The sequence below is a fragment of the Mustela erminea genome, chromosome 1 (genome assembly GCF_009829155.1).
Source record: "Mustela erminea isolate mMusErm1 chromosome 1, mMusErm1.Pri, whole genome shotgun sequence".
Taxonomy (NCBI): domain Eukaryota; kingdom Metazoa; phylum Chordata; class Mammalia; order Carnivora; family Mustelidae; genus Mustela; species Mustela erminea.
Window position 1 is genome coordinate 95871343 of NC_045614.1, and position 19152 is coordinate 95890494.

General features: G+C 38.8%; 1 protein-coding gene across 6 annotated transcripts in view; it reads right to left on the bottom strand.

Moving 5' to 3' along the window:
- Positions 1-808: 808 nt before the first annotated feature.
- Positions 809-19152, bottom strand: part of PIK3CB (phosphatidylinositol-4,5-bisphosphate 3-kinase catalytic subunit beta) — a 205855-nt gene continuing 187511 nt past the window's right edge. For all 6 annotated transcript variants that reach the window (XM_032334525.1, XM_032334489.1, XM_032334499.1 and 3 more), the window contains 5 exons: positions 7808-7975; positions 6562-6685; positions 5061-5206; positions 2799-2931; positions 809-2443 (listed from right to left, as the gene is read on the bottom strand). In XM_032334525.1, the coding sequence (XP_032190416.1) occupies positions 2306-2443; positions 2799-2931; positions 5061-5206; positions 6562-6685; positions 7808-7975 (709 nt within the window). In that variant the 3' untranslated portion in view covers positions 809-2305. The remainder of the gene's footprint in view (positions 2444-2798; positions 2932-5060; positions 5207-6561; positions 6686-7807; positions 7976-19152) is intronic.

Genomic DNA, 19152 nt, shown 5'->3' on the forward strand with positions numbered 1-19152 from the left:
CCCAGCACTGTCCAGGGAGGTTCATTTCCCTTTCTTTTCTTTCTTTTTTTCAAAATGATGTCCTGTTATTTTCTTTTTTTTTTTTTTAAGATTTTATTTATTTGACAGACAGAGATCACAAGCAGGCAAAGAGGCAGGCAGAGAAAGAGAGAGGAAGGGAAGCAGGCTCTCCGCTGAGCAGAGAGCCCGATGAAGGGCTCAATCCCAGGACCCTGGGATCATGACCTGAGCCGAAGGCAGAGGCTTTAACCCACTGAGCCACCGAGGTGCCCCTCATTTCCCTTTCTTACTCTTGACATTCACATTCATTGATTTGGCATATATTTACCAAGGCTCCCTATGGCTGAGGAGATTCCTCGAACAGTAGTGCCCACTTGTAGCTGGCAATGTTCAGCAGTCTCCAAACCCCTGACCTGCAAGACGTAGTGCATGGAAAGGTAGACTGCTACCGGACAAAGATCCTTGACAAATCTATCCTTCCACAGTGTTATTCCTGGAGTTCTGAGTCTGGGCCAGCTCTCGGAATAGTCAGTTCAGAGGTCAATCTCTATCCTTAGGTGACATTTCTAAGAAACTATGACTTGCTCTGACCATCTGCCTCATGGAAGAGAGCTACAAAGTGGCTATAGTCTGGCCTTGGCTTGGGTACTGAGTCACTGAAGGGGCATTCTCCCCAACCTCAGGGTGCCTTGCCAAGATATGAAAACCTGATACGCCTCAGCCTCCCACCAAAGTCCAAGAGGCCTCCCACACTGCCTACTGGGCTGAGAAGTAGAGAGAGAAGTCAAAGAGACCATGAGCCTCAGTCTGCTTCTCAGATTGATTTGTTTATTGACTTGATGATCTCTTAGGGTCCCAGTGCCGAGACTCAAAGGCCTGTGCTGTCCATAAAGAAAAAGCCCACACATCCCAAGAGCAGCTGAAACCAGCTCACCCATTTATTTGACTGAGAACATGAAGGAGAACAACAAAATTAAACAATCTTTAATAAAATTCCTATAGAAAACTCAGTCACAGGGTAAATACTCAGTTCTCTTTCTCATGTCACTGAGGATTGAGAGCTCCCAAAAGTCTTTGGAGAAAAAGCAGTAGTTTTGCTGGATATTGCCAGTACTCCGAAAGAGCATCCATTTACACATTCAAACCAGTAGTTCTTATTGCACATATTAACATTATTTGCCATCTAGCACCCTAAATGTATGGTACCTCAACAAATAAATTAAAGAATTCCATGTGGCATGAAACCATTTCAATTTGAACTAATATCCTTGAAAAAATCACATTATTACAAGTTTTAATAAATACAGTAAGAACAGCTGGCATTTTACTAAAATACTGAATTTTAGGTCTGGAGATGATTCTATAAATAGTTTCTTTTCATTTGCTTTTTGTCTTGGATGCATTTGCTCAAGTATTATGCTCTATGAAGTGAACTCTTTCATAGATACCATGTAAAACTGAAATTACTATGTGCCTCATTACAGAAGCAACTGGAAGAACTGGATCTCATACAGTTAACTAAAAAAGTAACAAGAAAAAGCTCTGCTTTTTGTAAAACTTTAAAAAACAGAAAAAAACAAAGATATGTCTTTTTATATAGAACTCCCACTAGAAATTTATAAATATATATGCAGCATATATATTATATTTGCCTCATGAGCAGATTTTCAACAAGTCTGGTAGGAATGACGCTGTCATGGTAGATAAATATCAACAAAAGAGTTACTCTTTCTAAAGATTTAAAGGTTTCTTTTGAAAAATAACAATAACTTCAAATTACGTTATAATTTATAGATGATATAATTTAAAACGGGAAGAAAGATACCTTTCTTTTAAGCCTCATTTGGAAAGTAAGAACAACTACCAGTCCCCAGGTGTGGATAAGTTGGCTGAGTGATAACACTTGGTCACAATACAAAAAGAAGTATTTACACCTTTCTGGAAAAGTACCAAATACTTAAAAAGAAGAAGAAGAAGGAGGAGGAGGAGGGGGGGGGGAGGAGGAGAAGAATAAGACAGAAAACAATCTCTAGTAGCATTCTTCGGCGTGCAAAGTCAGCAGGAAATGATTATCCATTATGTTGGGAGTTTTTATGATGAATCTTGGAAGCATTCAATGAAGCAGAGGGTGGTCATTGGGGATTGTTCAGATTGGGTTCTGTGGGATGCCTTGTTCTTAATTTAACTGAGTTCCAGGATTTCATTCCCTTTATAACATCTCTGGCAGGGTTGTGTTCAATTTAGTGCAAGTGCAAACTGAAAACTAAACAAAACCAACAAATACATTAGGAGCAAAGGCTGATCATTAAGATCTGTAGTCTCTCCGAACTGTGTGGGCCATCCAGTTCACTTTAGTAGTCCAGCTTTCCCTGAGTGCCTCATCAAATTTTTGCTTAAATTGCTTGAGTGCTTCTTCTTCACTCTTCCCTAAGGCAAGAGAGTCCTAAAAATAAAAGGGAAAAAATCTGATTTCATATATCTTCCACAGTGACACGCAAATGTCAAAATCTAAGTCATACCTCCCTAGCACCATTAAGTTGTGTGTCTCATGTTCTTATTTAAATCCCTTTTGCAGGATAGAGAATGACACAAGGTAGGGTGATAATATAATCTCTGCCAAAGGGTTTTTGAAGATGACGTTTTATGATTACTGCACGACAATTACTCAGCTGCTGGGTAAAAGCAGTCTAACAAGAAATGGCTTTGTTCTATTCCCTTTGAACATCTGAACGAAACAGGTAGGTATAGCTGAGCTTCATGCCTATGAACTCCCATATACAAAGAAAAGGGGTTCATACCTTAAGATACTGTATATCCTTGACTGATGTAAGCTCAGGAAGCCCTGCAGTCAACATCAGTGCAAAAAGAGTGATGAAGAGATTCCCGTGCCGTCGTAAAATCAGATATGCATCCTCACAACACTGGCGGAAGCTTCAGTTGACGCAACAAATCACAACATGATATTAGAGAAGGAAGCAAATTTCACAAAAGGAAGCAAGAGAGACATATCTAGACTTTAATTTCTACTGAACAGTTCATTTCTGATTTTTAAAACTCTGAAAATTGTCTCAAGAATAAAATCTACATAGACTAATAAATCTGTCTAAAATGACACACACTAAATTGAAATTTTATAAAAGACTACGTAACATTTACTGTGTGCTTTTTTTCTTTTTAAAGTAGACTTGTGTATTTTTTTTTTTTTTAGATTTTATTTATTTATTCAACAGACAAAGATCACAAGTAGACAGAGAGGCAAGCAGAGAGAGGAGGAAGCAGACTCCCTGCGGAGCAGAGAGCCCGATGACGGGCAAGATCCCAGGACCCTGGGATCATGACCTGAGCCGAAGGCAGAGGCTTAACCCATTGAGCCACCCAGGCGCCCCTACTGTGTGCTTTTTAATTGAGACCCCAAAACTAGTTCTAAAACAAGTGGTAATTTATAATCCATGAGGATTTCTTTCTTTTTTTTTTTTTTATTATTTGTTTGACAGACAGAGATCACAAGTAGGCAGAGAGGCAGGCAGAGAGAGGGGAAGGGAAGCAGGCTCCCTGCTGAGCAGAGAGCCCGATGCGGGACTCGATCCCAGGACCCTGAGATCATGACCCGAGCTGAAGGCAGTGGCTTAATCCATTGAGCCACCCAGGCGCCCCTCCATGAGGATTTCTGAACATATTTGCAGATTCTACATTTGTAGCCAAATTCCACTGTAGTCTATTTGTAGTCTAATAGAGACTAATTTATTTGATTTCCCCCCAATTAGTATCAATACTTTTGCACTGCACCTCCACATCATCTTGCTTTCCCTCTCTCTCCTCTTAAAGACAGTTATTCAAGGGGCGCCCGGGTGGCTCAGTCAATTAAGCATCTGCCTTTGGCTCAGGTCATAATCCCAGAGTCCTGGGATCAAGCCCGGCACTGGGCTCCCTGCTCAGTGGGAAGCCTGCTTCTCCCTCTCCCACCCGCCTGCTTGTGTTCCCTCTTTAGCTGTCTCTCTCTCTGTCAAATAATAAATCAATCTTAAAAAAAAAAAAAGGACCATCCAATACTATTTTCCTAATTTTGCCCCCCCAAAAAACCCCCAAACAAATAAACAAATGAACACCCAAGAGGTATATTCTGCAGAAACTCGAGGCAGTCACGTGGCAAGCATATAGTATAAGTTGGTCACATCACATTACTTAACTCTAATTATCATAATTGCTCTAAATTCTTTTTAAAAATATTTATTTATTGGGGCACCGGGGTGGCTCAGTGGGTTAAAGCCTCTGCCTTCTGCTCTGGTCATGATCCCAAGGTCCTGGGATCGAGCCCCACATGGGGCTGTCTGCTCAGCAGGGAGCCTGCTTCCTCCTATCTCTCTCTGCCTGCCTCTCAGCCTACTTGTGATCTCTGTCTATCAAATAAATAAATAAAATCTTTAAAAAATATATTTATTTATTTGAGAGAGAGAGACAGAAAACAAGCTTGGAAAGGGGCGGAGGGAGAGGAGCAGACTCCCCACTGAGCACGGAGCCCTGACAATGGGGCTTAATCCCACGAAACTGAGATCATGATCTGAGCCAAAATCAAGAGTTGGATGCTTGACTGAGCCACCAGCTGTTCCAAAATAGCCCTAAAACTTAATTATTTTTGTCCCTATTTTAAGACAAAGAAACAAGACAAGAAGACAAGTAATGTGCTTAGAAACAAGTAGTGAGGACTAGATTAGAGATTATAAAGTTCTGAACCCTGGCTCCCTCAGAATGAGTGCAAAGTGCCTGTCGCTCCCAACATCTCATTATGAAATGTCTTAACAGTTTCAGAGAATTTTCTAAGACAGATAAAAAGTGGTATAAATACTACTGGAATAAGACACAGTAACTTATTTCAAATTTCTATATTATTTCTCCTCTCTGAACCAGAACATGGATCTGACAGGCAAGCTCCTCAAAAGCCCCCAGTTAGCAGACTGAATATTTACCTGATCTAAATATATCTCAGCTAAAAAATGCTAGTCTAGCTAGTCAGATGAGAAAATGTCAGATATGTTTATCCTTGACATGAGGACAATACTCACCGGCCAAACTTTTCTGTGTTTCCTGTTTTTCCTTGTTGAATCACATGAATGAAATCATAGGTAAGAATAAAAGGCACCCGTTCCCTTTTAATGCCAAATTTAGACTTGAAATTTCCAAGAATATGTCCAAAGTCAATGTGGAAGAGCTGGAAAACAAATGGCACTTAATTTCTATTGTTTCTTTAGTTCCAAAGAGAAAGGCAATATTTCAGCAGTCTTAGACTCAACACCACACTGATCCTCAACTGAGCCCTTTTTTCACTCCTTTTATTGACATATAGTTGAAACACAGTATTACATTAGTTTCAGGTGTACAAAATACTGGTTTGATAACTACATACATTACAAAATGTTCATGAGCCCTCTTCTCTTTTCAAAAGCTATTGGGTCACTTGAGAAGAGTGTTTCTATCATTCAAAGATCTTTTATACTCAGTAATAACCCAGACCAGCTATTGAACTGCATTTACCCAGTGGGAAAGACAAATGCTTAAAAAGTGCAAGTAAAAAAAAAAAAAAGGAAGAAAGAAAGAAAGAAAAAAGAAAAAGAAAAAGAAAAATGCATCCAAATAATAAATATGTCTGATTTTAAAAAGTCAAATAGTTCTACATATCAAACTATTTTGGTCAATATTTCTACTATGGAAATAAAAAAGAAAGTATAGCTTTGCCTTATTTAGTGCTACTGGGTGCTACTATTTAGAGGTAACTTCTCCCCACTCTTTCAGGGGTTTTTCCTCCACTTTTTAAAAATGAAGTAAATTATGGATGGTAAAGACTTAGTACTTTGTGCGGATGTAATACTATACAATGAGGCACTACTGTGCCTCGTAATTTCTGGTTAAATCAATACTCAGTGTTTATACTGTTCAGGCTATGTAAATCCATTTCAAAGCTAAGTCATGTGGCAACAGTATACTACAACTATATTTCCTTTTTTGCCCATCTTTTTCCTTGACAAAGCTTTTTTTGGCTTAGTGTCCTAGGACCACCTCAATAATTCTTCCCCAAATCATTTTTAAAAACTTTTTTAGATTTATTTATTCATTTGAATGAGAGAGACACACAGAGAGTCTGGGGTGGAGGGAGAGAGGGAGAAGGAGACAGAGTCCCAAACATACTTCCCACTGAGTGCAGGGCCTGAAGTGGGGCTCAATCCCATGACCCTGAGACTATGGCTTGAGGTGAAACCAAGAGTCAGACACTCAACTAACTGCACCACCCAGGTGCCCCTCTCCCCAAATCTTATATTGAAATGTCATTTTAAATAACTGCAGTAACTTTTCAAACAGTAGATAAGTGTTTATCACCTTACTTTAAGCAAACAACCAACAAATATATGAAGCAGATGGTATATGAAACAAGGTTTGGGAAATAAAAGGAAAGCATGAAGACATGACTCCAAGAATCACTAAAGAACCTGCCTGGATTGCACAAGAGATTGTGCTGTATATAAGTAATAGCATCACCGAGGCCCTTAGCAGATCTAGGGAGCAGCTCACCTGGCCGGTTTTTTTGACCATAATGTTGTCACTATGTCTATCACCAATCCCAAGGACATAAGAAGCTACACAGTAGCCGGCACAGGACAAGGTAAACTCCTCAATGGCTCGGTCTAGGTCATCCCTGAAAAAAGAGAAAAAAATAAATAATAGAATCAACAAAGGTTTTCAGTCTCCAAAAGTACAGGATGAGATCCAATTCACACTTGCTTCCTTTTTAATTGTGAGTAGAAAGGCAACACGGAGCTGCCATGAGCTGCAGTGAATACAAAGGCAATACGGAGCTGCTATGAGCAGAACATTCTGGATCAGCCAAGAGAGGGAGGGTGAACACTGCAGAAGCCGAGCAGAAAGGAGTCAGCAGGAAGTCTCCAAGACTTCAGATAACTGGACCTCAGCCATTCAAACTGCTATGTCCTGGGGACTGAGCTTCACTGGGGTTGGGAGTAAGCTCAAATACATAACAAGAGGAGACTGTCTGCTTTGCTGGCTGATGCTGGACTATAGGACATTTTTTGGTCAGTTTTGACCTAACCCTAGGTAAGAATAATTTAATTCCATATTTAAGAGTTAAGTATTATAGTTACAACACTTTAAAGCACTTACTTAAATTAGAAGTTAATAATACAGACCCTTTACAGACAAGGTCTTAAGATCAAAATTTGAAAACTAATCTTTACATTCAAGTCCTTTGGTTTTGCCAATGAATAAAATATAAATCTGACTTTTAAGTCTTTAGCCAAAAATACCTGCAGTGTTTCCCCTCAATGTGAAATTCCTTGTGAATTTCACAAGGAATTCAATGCGAAATGTCCATGATACTATGTCCAACAGAGTAACCAATAATAACACAATTCCCAGCCCTGTTTTTTTTTTAAATTTGGAGCAATCACAGTCTACAAACTCACTCACTTCTACTGTAAAAATCTACTGAAAACTTACTAATAAGTTCATACATTCATATAATTACAGAAGCTGACAAATTCAAAAAATTATTTTAAAAATTCATAAATTCTTAGATTGTAACTACTACAAGGCTCTGAAATTTGATCTAGATGAAGTAGAATTTAATGCTAACCATCTGTGAGCCTTTAGGAAGGCCTATTTGTCATTCTGATTTAACCTGAAATAAAGCAATAAATAACACTAACATTTCCTCTAGGACAGATGATTCTACTTGAAAGAACAGTTATTTGTTTGGCTATTTGTTCGGCTATTTGTTCAGAAGAATGATAAACAAACTAACCCAGAATTGTATTCTTTAAGCCAGTTCAGAAGGGCATCTTTGTTGAAGGCTGCTGCAGCAGCCACATTGCTACTGTTCAGCTGAATGTCAGCAATTGTTTCAGAGGTGCTCACAACTTCAATGAGGCCAGAGCGATCTCCTGTCGCTAAGCAGCCATAAGGCAGCATCCTGAAAGAGAAAAAAAATGGGCATAGTCACATGTATATGTTACTCATAAAATGAAACTTTAACAGAGTAAGCTTCTTCTTTTATTTTTTTTAAGATTTTATTTATTTATTTGACAGACAGAGATCACAAGTAGGCAGAGAAGCAGGCAGAGAGAGAGGAGGAAGCAGGCTCCCCGCCGAGCAGAGAGCCCGATGCGGGGCTTGATCCCAGAACCCTGGGATCATGACCTGAGCCAAAGGCAGAGGCCTTAACCCACTGAGCCACCCAGGGGCCCCTCTTCTTTGATTTTTAAAAAGCTTTATTACTATTGTTATGCTTGCTGTTTCTGTTTTATTGTCATATGGAAAAATAAAAGTCCTATTTTCGGTTGGGGGGGGAATCTCCTGGCCAACAGATGAAGTAGTTTACTAGAACTCCAATGTACCTAGATGTATAATTTGTTATCCAGTTATTCTAGTGAAATATTCTATTTGCTTGTGCAGATGGACAGAAGTGTATCAGATAAAAGAAAAGTCTTTTATTTTTATTCTAAACCATCCTTTATGGAGCACCAATAGGTGCCACATAGCAGGCTAAGCACTTTACACATTACTTTTATTAATGAATGGCAACTCCATCTTTCCAGTTGTTCAAGATGACAATCTTAACGTCACCTCTGACTCATTCTCTTATTACCAGGATTTACCTATCTTGAAAACGTATACTTAAGACTTCTCTGCCTCCAGCTCCTACTAGACCAAATCACCATCAACCCTTACTCAATTATTCAAGTTTCCTCAAGTTCCCTTCTCCCACACCATGGTTTGTTTTAAATGTAACAGCATTTAAATGCAACAGCAATATAATCCCTATAAAAAATATACATATTATGTCACTCCTCCCCATCAAAAGCTCTGCATTGGCTTCCCACCTTAGGGTGAAAGCTAACATGCTTGCCATAGCTCACAAGGCCCTTCACCTCCTCTCGTCTCCTCCCCTTCTTCACTTTATTCCTACTACACTGGCTTCCATACTTTCTTTAACCACAGCAGGAACAACATTCTCTCATTCCATTTTCTCTGCCTAGAACATCTCTCCCCAAGACCTTTATATGACTTACTCCCTTATTTCTTTGAAGTCCTTGCTGAAATGTTTCTGTCTCAGTGAGAAATTCCTGATCATCCTATTTGAAACTATGAAACTATCTGTGACATAACACTTACTATCTCTTCCCTGTTTCAATTTTCCTCTATAGCCCTCTACACTATCCAGACATCTTGTACACTTTGTTTCTTTATCGTTCCTCTCTCCATTATTGGATGGAAGTTCTACCCCGCAGGGATGTTTGTTCCTGGCTGTATCCTCAGTGCCTGAGAAAGTGCCAGGCACAAAGCAGACTCTCAGTGAATATTTCTGAATGAACAGATAAATTTAACAACAAAATCCCTGTAAGGTAAGTTCCCAGTTTACAAATGAGAAACAAAAGCAATTTGCAAAAGGCCATACATTTAACTAAGCAATTGATCTAAGACTTAAAACTAGGCCTGCGTGGCTCTAAAATTATCTTTTAAACGCAAAAGTCTCTGGAGTCACTGACTATTTAACAGGCCTCTCAGACTGCTCTTGCGTAAAATAATTTTTACTAATTGATAAGGAGCATTCTGCTCTGAATCTCATTTATACAATTATAGAAAACTATAGAAAAATTATAGAAAATAAAAATTTTCTCATATCTTTTAATCATTTTAAGGAGATTTTCTTTTATGACTTAGGTATTCACATTCTTCCCCTATTTATTAGGGTTTTAAATATTTACCTTAGTGACTTATATGACTTCTTTATATATTATCCTTTTCTTCTTTTGGTTATAAATATTTTCTTCAGTTTTTTGTTTTTGTTTTTAAAGAGTATTTATTTATCTATTTGACAGAGAGAGAGAGCCAGAGAGGGAATACAAGCAGCGGGAGCACAGGAGGGAGAAGCAGGCTTCCCATTGAGCAAGCCCTGATGCGGGGCTCAATCCCAGGACCCTGGGATCATGACCCAAGCTGAAGGCAGATGTTTAACGACTGAGCCACCCAGGCGCTCACCCCTTTATTCAGTTTTGTAAACACTACATTATCTTTACAGCAACTCCAAACTAGAATGTGATACTTTGGGAAGTTCAAATGAAAGGTGACTACAGAAAATGCAATGGATGGGATTCTAGAACTCAATAGATATATGGGTACAGCTATGTGCCATGCATCATGTTTGCTGTTGGTGATACAGAAAGGAGCAAAAAAAAAAAAAGCAGTCCTTACTCATACAAAATGCGTATATTATCTTTGTATGAATGAGAACTGCCATGAGAACATGTCAAGAGTTAAAAAGATCTCTATGAGGAGGAAGGACAGCAGGGCTGGAGGAAAATATAAGGGGAATACAAAAGCAAGGTGAGACTATGCAGGGCCCTATAGGTCATGTAAGGGCTTCCATCATTCTCTAAAAGCACTGAGAAAGCTTTGAAGGACTTTATGAAAGAGGGGGGTGTTTGTGTGTTGGGAAAATGTATAAATGTATTACTGTAACAACCCAATTAAAAGAGCCATATTTCATTAAATAATCCCTAAGTTTCCATACAACCAAGAATTCAATTATTTTATGCCTCTTTTAGGCACTTTCCTAGTCTTAACAAAAGAAGTCTGGCAGAAGAATTGTCAAACTACATGTTGGCAGCCTGATATACCAATACACTGCTATACATTTGCATTATTAATTTTTTCTTCTCCTTTTAAAAAGTTACCTTCAATAAGAAAAGTAGCTTGGAGCATGGAAGCTTTCCCAGCATCCCTGTCCTTCTCATGACACAACCCATGTGAGGTAAACAGTCATGGGTAAACTTTGGCTCACTTTCCTGCTTCTCCTCCCACCTCATTTGCAGCCAAACTGGGCAAAAATCCAACAACTTCCTCTTCAAAAGCATGCAATAATAAAAGCATTCAGTGTCTTGAGGATGAAAATCTCACAATGGGAAGGAAAAAATATCCTTGTTAGACAGACAGTTTGACAGAAGTCAAGCTGGGGACAAACTCCTGGAGTCCTGATCATCTTACATGGGCCCAATTTGCACTCAACTTCCACACTTCTTTTAAAGGCTCTAACAACTGGTAATGTTTCTCTTCCTTTGTCACAATCTCTGACCCAAGGAGCAATTTGTTGCCTTTCCACTAAACAAGAATTAAAATATAAATTCTAGGGGTACCTGGGTGGCTCAGTCGTTAAGCATCTGCTCAGGTCATGATCCCAGGGTCCTGGGATTGAGCCCTGCATCAGGCTCCCGGCTCAGCAGGAAGCCTACTACTCCCCTTCACCACTCCGCCTGCTTGTGTTCCTTCCCTTGCTCGCTCTCTCTTTGTGTCAAATAAATAAATAAATAAATGATAAATAAAATAAAATACAAATTCTACAGCAGAGAGGATGGCAGACCCATAACCCTACTCTCAGTGGGTATGTAGAAAATTTTCTCCAGCCTTGACTCTGACACATCAACCCAAATCAGAATGGTACCAGAGACCCTTGCTTCCAAAGGAGGAAATTATAATTCCTTTACCTAATGTTTGCATTGCTTCCATCTTCTTCCTTAATCCTTCCTTCCAAGATTACTGATACCAGTGTCATTACAAAACTGTTTATTAGCACTCTTAAAAGGGAACTAAATCCCATTAATGTAATTCAGATGTAAAGTCACAATGAAGACAGCCATCCAAAATTCAGGGAGTGGAAGAAGACTGTCAAATCTACCAAAGGTCAGATAGATTTATATATAGACCACCAGTGAAACTTGACAGAAAAGGCTGAGTATCTATTATTTATTGACTGAAAGAGGTCAGAGAGTTCTAACATACTGATGGCTTACAAATGTTCTAAAATTTGACATGACAGATACCAAGAGTATTTTTGAGACATCAGAGAAAAATGAAAATGAGATATACACACTTTCATTCATGCTAACATGGTACTGTTACAAGTACTAAAATATTCTGGTCAAAGTAGTAAGTATAGAATGTACCTGAAGATTTAAGATTGAAGTTAGAAGAGTTTGTGCTACGTGACCGAGTTTAACCTCAACAGCTGGCCAAAAGAAAACAAACAACAGGAATACTGGAACACGTATTTATAGAAACAGTAAAAAAAAGTTTGGTGAGAAAAAGGTATTCATTTAGAATGAACCCTAAAGAATTATAGTTCTACATATTTTAAAAACATGGGGTCAGAGTACAAGAAGTCAGCAAAGATCTCACTGAACAGACGAGTTCCTTTTTCTTGTTAGACACTTGTTGCTTCCCATAAGAGAAACATTAGGTTTGTTTCTAGCACTCCCACATGTGATTTCCTCCCTTTGCCTGAGGTCACAATGAAATGAGCTTTACATTTGAGTAGAATAGGTAAAATAAAAAAGCTAAGAGAAAAGGATTGGGGTTTTTAATTAGGCTGATGGAACTGAGACAGGCAAACCAAAGGGACCCCATGAAAGCAAAAGCTGTTTTGTTCCTTTTGCTTTTTTTTCCTGCTTCTATTCTTGCTAGGACCTGCACTTCTGGCCTACAAATTGCCTTAATGCACGTCTTCCTTGTAAGGGACAAAGTTAATGGTATCTTTGGAGTCTTCTAGCACTGTAGGTAATATCTAAACCACTGTGCTAGGCATCTTAAAGCCAAGACCCTGGCCTCAAGTAATAAGTGACTTATGATGGACACCTGGACCTTGTCATTATTCTAACTGGTTCCTGGATACCTGAGAGGACACTTAGGTCAGACCACCATCCTCATAAAAACCCCCAGCCCCCAAACAAAGATAAGACTCGGGCTCCTTTTCTTTCCAAGTGTCTGGGACAGTCCATCTGTAACTGCTCTCCCTATTATCCTCAATAAACTCTGCTTTCACCTCCTGCTGGCTCCTGGTAAATTTCTGTCCTGCATGAAGCCAAAGACCCTCTTGGCTGGTCTTGTGGGATCCCTCCTGGGTCCCTTGGACCTGGCTTGTAGGCATCAGAACTTTACTTTTTATTCATTTTTTATTTAATTTTTTGAGAGAGAGACAGAGAGTGGGTGGGGGATGGGGGTTTGCAGCAGGCAGAGGGGGAGAGAATCTTGAGGCTCCATGTCTAACATGGAGCCTGACATGGGGCTTGATCTCATAATCTGAGCTCAAGAGTCGACGCTTAACAAACTGAGCCACCCAGGCTCCCTGTACACATTGAAACTTAAAAACAAAAATTTTACCTCAACCTTTCATAACTGAACATGACTCCCCATATGCTCTGAATCTCCTTTTAGCAAAGGAGACTACATTGTAGCTTACATGATAATTTTGGGAAGAACCAATGAATTACTAGACTAAGCTTGAAAAGTCTTCCATTTTTATGGGATAAATCAAGTAAAATCAGGGCGTCTAGGTGGCTCAGTCAGTTAAGCAACTGCCTTCAGCTCAGGTCATGATCCCAGGGTCTTGGAATCGAGCCTCACCTTGGGCTCCCTGCTCAGTGGGGAGCCTGTTTTGCCCTCTGCCTCTGCTGCTCCCCCTGCCTGTGCTCTCCTGCTCTCTGTCAAATAAATTAATAAAATCTTTTTAAAAAATCAAGTAAAATAATTTTTGCAGGAGTTTACTTTATAGGAAGGGTCAACAAACTTTTGGAGATTAAGCCAGATAGTAAATATTTTAGGCATTGCAGACTACCCAATTCTGCAGTTACAGCATAAAAGCAGCCACAGACAGTATGTAAACAAATGAGCCGTGGTTGCATGCCAATAAAACTTTATATACAAACAGTGGGGGTTGGGGGGGTGCTGTAAACCAGATCCCTCTGGGTTTATGTCCTTCAGGCAGAGTTCACAATCACTCATTCCTCTTATCTATACTGTATTTCCTATGTGTATGTGCTTGACTAAAAAAAACTTGCTGCCTATTCCAAAATAATTCTACTTTTTACATAGCTATATTAGAAATTCCTCCCAAATTAAAAGCAAAACTCTGTCATTTGTGGTACTCAAAGGGTCCTCTTTAGATAAACCATAATCTTACTTCCTTATTTCAGTCACAAGTCCCATAAAAGTAACAATACCAACACAAACTGTTCTTTCTACCTCAACAGCATGGAAAGATCTAAGACTAAAACTCCTTTAAAGAAAAAAAAACAGAAACAAAAACAAATCAATGAAAAGTTATGTATTTGAGGCACCACAACACTTTGATAAACAAAGGGTTATAGAGCTGCCTCATCATGATTGCTTTCTTGCTTCTACTTGTAAAATGAAAAAGTGCCATGAAGTATACAGTCTGATGGACCTAGATTTAAGAGTCTTGTGCTCAGGGAGCCTGGGTGGCTGAGTTGTTAAGTGTCTGCCTTCAGCTCAGGTCATGATCCTGGGGTCCTGGGATCGAGCTCCACATCGGGCTCCCTGCTCAGCAGGAAGCCTGCTTCTCCCTCTCCCACTCCCCCTGGTTGTGTCCCCTCTCTCACATTGTCTCTCTCTCCCTGTCAAATAAATAAAATCTTAAAAAAAAAAAAAAAAAGTCTCACGCTCTTTAGTTGACTGAGCTAGCCAGGCTGACACACCTAGATTTGAATCAGGCTCCTTCACTTAACATTTTTTAACCTTTGACAAATTGTTTAAAAGCCCTTGAGCCTTAATTTTCTCATCTGTTAAAAAAAAGTAACACAATCTCACAGTTTTAAGTTACACGACATTACATATGTGAAAACCTAATAGAACATCCGGCTCAGTCAATAAATAGCAAGTGTTTTAAGTTAAAAAAATCCTAAAATATATTTAGTAATGAAAACAATTCAAGTTTCAAAAATTATTCAGAAAACGCTCTTATAATCTTAAAGGGATAAAGTAAATGACAAGTAAAATTGTTTACAGCAAACTAGTAGACTAAGCTGCTATAGATACTAAAATGCGTGCCTGAGTTGCTCAGTTGTTAAGCATCTGCCTTCAGCTGGGGTTGTGATCCCAGGGCCTTGGGATCGAGCCCCACAACAGGCTCCCTGCTCAGTGGGAAGCTTGATTCTCCCTCTCCCACTCCCCGTGCTTGCGTTCACTCTCAGGCTATGTCTCTGTCAGATAAATAGATAAAATCTTAGAAAAAAAAAAAAAGATAAAGTCAAAAATGTTCCATAAACAGTTATAGTTAATGAAAGAAAAAAGCTCTGGGTTCCAGAAATAGATTATTCATAGCACTGACTGAGGAAGTCACTGACTTGGTTGACATTTTAATGTCCATGAGAAAACAGATACATTGTTGTGCCCAGAAGAGACAGAATCTGGACCTGAGATCCTAATACAAGGCTGAGGATCTGAAAGGGCTTTCAAGTGTCTGAAACAGGAACTAGAAAATATCTGCTCACTGATCAGAAGATGTAGCATGAAAGTCTGCCATCTACCTTGAGCACTGGATGGGGGGAAAAAGTTTCATGAAAATGCAAAAACTCAAGACTTCCTACATTCTCGTGAGATCCAAGTATAAACTACCTGTGAAATCTGAGAGCATGAAGGCAAAACGTTAAAATAAAAACTGATCGTGTGTAAAGACCTTGAGAAACAGCACAAATTAAACTCAAACCCAAAATATTTTGAGAGGATACTTTCACACCCTATGGAGCAAAGGACACTCAGAGAAAACACAATCCACACTAAAAGGAATTCAAAACCAAATTTTGTCAACTACACAACAAAATGAAATTGGACAATGTAGAAGAGAAATTTAGTGAACTAGATGATTTAGTGAACTAGAAGACCAAATATAAGAAACTACAAAGAATGTCACCTAAAGATGGGAAATAGGTAAGACAGGTTAAGAGAGATGCAGGACAGAAAAGTCCAACACACCTCTACCAAAGTTGCAGAAGACTATGAAGGTGGAAGTAATGCAATATTGAAAAATATGGATACATTTTGTAGGAACTAAAAGAAACCCAACAAATTGCAGTAAAAACTGCAAAAAACAAAGGCAAAGAGAAATTTGTTTTCCACAATGGGCAAAAAAACCCCACAAAAAACAAACAAAAAAACTATTTAGACTGACAGCAGTCTTTTACAAAGTAACAGAGGTCAGAATACCATGGAATAACATCTTCAAGGTTTCTAGGGAAAGCAGCTATAAATCTGGATTTTAAAATTCTATAACTAGGTGATGTCTGCAAAAACAGGTAGTTAAAAAAAGGAAGTTAAAAATCTGGTCTTTCATTAAAAGCAACAAGAACACTAGCCAAAAAATGTCAGAATTGACTAAGTAATATAGAAATGTAAGAAAGAGTTGCAGCAATCAGCAAGTGTTTATTGAAGAAAATAGCTGAATCTCGGCTGTTTTATATCATCACATAGTTCAATTTCCCACCTTCCCAGTTCCACAGTAGACTTGACAATGAATAGTCCACAGTCACAGTGCATACAGTAATCTACTAGCCATTAGAGGGGGCAAAATGGGGTTGGAGGTCCTTTGGCCCCATTTCTAGAGCTAACATTCTTCAAACTCTCTAGTGGTTCCCAGGAAGAGCTCACTCACAATTCTCTGTTTCTCTGATCTGAATCAGACCTCACCTACTGTGAAGTGCCGTTTACTGTGGTGTTTGGGGGGAAAAAAAATTCACTATCAACTAACACTGCAGCTATCTAAGGGGTAAGTAAAAGCGGAGTAAGTAACAGCTGGGCAAATAACAGGCTAACCAAAAAGCTTAGAGGAAAAAGCTGGGGAGTTAGGTGTCCATAGAGGACAGTAAAAAACTCCAACATAATCATAGAACTCTACAAAGCCATATGCATGGATAGGGTTTTATACATACCCAGGGGAGTGTACAGTGCAGTGAAGAATTTAGATGGTCATAGTTATCACTTCTTGCTAACATTCAGACATTACACAAGTTAGGGCTAAGACACAATTCTGAATGATCTGGCTGGCTGCTGAAGGAACTACCCTAACACATAGAGTCTCTCAGTAAAGAACGGAAAACTTACAGATTTCAGGGATTCAAGGAAGCCTTGGTCAAATACTAGTTGACCAATAAAGTAATCAAGAAGAGAAATCAGTAACCACATATGAGCATACAAACTTTACATATAATTACTTCAGATAAAACATTAAATAAACAGACCGCAACAACACAAAACCCTAAAGAATGATTAGAATCTGATTTTCAGAGCTGCCAAATTATTTAAAGTGTTTGGTTTCAACAAAAATGTATGAGACATACAAAGAAACAAGAAAATATTACCCATACATAAGAAAAAAGCACCATATAAAAAATGTCACCAAGGAACATTTCAGACACAAATTTTAAAACTCCTATCTTTTTATTATTTTTTAAAGATTTTATTTACTTATTTGACAGACAGAGAGAGATCACAAGTAGGCAGAGAGAGAGGGGAAAGCAGGTTCCCCGCTAAGCAGAGAGCGCAATGCAGGGTTCAATTCCAGGACCCTGAGACCATGACCTGAGCCAAATGCAGAGGCTTAACCCACTGAGGCACCCAGGTGCCCCCAAAACACCTATTTTTTAAAAAGACTTTATTTATTTTAGATAGAGAGGGCATACATGCAGAGTAGAGGGAGCAACAGAGGGACAGAATCTCCAGCAGACTCCCTACTGAGCATGGAACCTGACATGGGTCTTGATCCCATGACCCATGACATCACATTTTAAGGGGCAACTGGGTGACTCAGTCAGCTAAGCATCCAGCTCTTGATTTTAGCTCAGGTCATGCAGGGTTGTGAGACTGAGCACCAAGTCTTGGGACTCCACACTAAGCATGGAACCTGCTTAAGATTCTCTCTCTTGCACCTCTCCCTCTACCCCTCCCCCCCAATAAATAAAAAATAAAAATAAATTAAAACATCTATTTTAAGTATGTTCAAAGAACTAAAAGAAACCATGTCTAAAGAACTAAAGGAAAAGTACAAAAATGTAGAATCATCAAATAGAAACTATCAAGAGACACTAAAACTTTCAGAAGAAAACATAAATATAAACTTTCATGATATTCTATTAGGCAATGACTTCTTAAAACTGACACCAAAAACATAGAAGAAGAAGAAGAGGAAGAGGAAGAGGAAGAGGAAGAGGAAGAGGAAGAGGAAGAAGAAGAAGAAGAAGAAGAAGAAGAAGAAGAAGAAGAAGAAGAAGAAATAGGGGCGCCTAGGTGGCTCAGTGGGTTAGAGCCTCTGCTTTTGGCTCGGGTCATGATCCCGGAGTCCTGGGATCGAGCCCCCGTCAGGCTCTCTGCTCCACCAGGAGCTTGCTTCCTCCTCTCTCTCACTGCCTGCCTCTCTGCCTACTTGTAATCTCTGTCTATCAAATAAATAAATAAAATCTTAAAAAAAAAAAGAAGAAATAAATTGAATTTCATCAAAATTAAAAACTTTGTGCATCAAAGGACACTATCAAGAAAGTATAGAGACAACCCATAGAATGCAAGAAAACATTTGCAAATAATTTATTTAATAGGGTTTAGTATCTAAAATATACGAAGGGGTGTCTGGCTGATTCAGTAGGAAGAACATCTGACTCTTGATCTAGGGCTCATGAGTTTGAGCCCCATGTTGGGGGTAGAGATTACTGGGGGGAAAAAAAAGAACTTAAAAAAAAAAATGAGCAAAGGACTTAAATAGCTATGTCTCCAAAGAGGATATACAAATGACCAGTAAGCACATTAAAAGCTGGCCAAAATCCTTTGTTATTGGGCAAATACAAATTAAAACTACAATGAGAAAACTAACAAAACTGCAAGCAGAAACTGACAAATGCCAATTATAATGGGAGGTTTTAACATATCTTCGAAGTGAAATTAAGTAAAAATTTGATTAAAGTATAGATTTGGACACAGTTAACAAACTTGATAAAATACACTGATTTATAACCTTACTGCTAATAATTACAGCATATGGAATCTTTTCACTCACAAATAGGATTTTTGAAAACTGGACATTTTTATTAAAGCATAAAGAAATTCTTAAGAAATGTGATATTTATACTGACCACATAATTCTGACAATAAAGAAATAAAATAAAAAACCAGAAACAACAGCAACAAAAAAATCCAATGCACTTGGAAGTTATAGTAATTTAAACTAGATCAGGAGTGGAGCCACTGGAAAGATGGTAGCAGAGCAGGAGGACCCTAGGCTCACCTCGTCCCATGAATACAACTAGATAACTA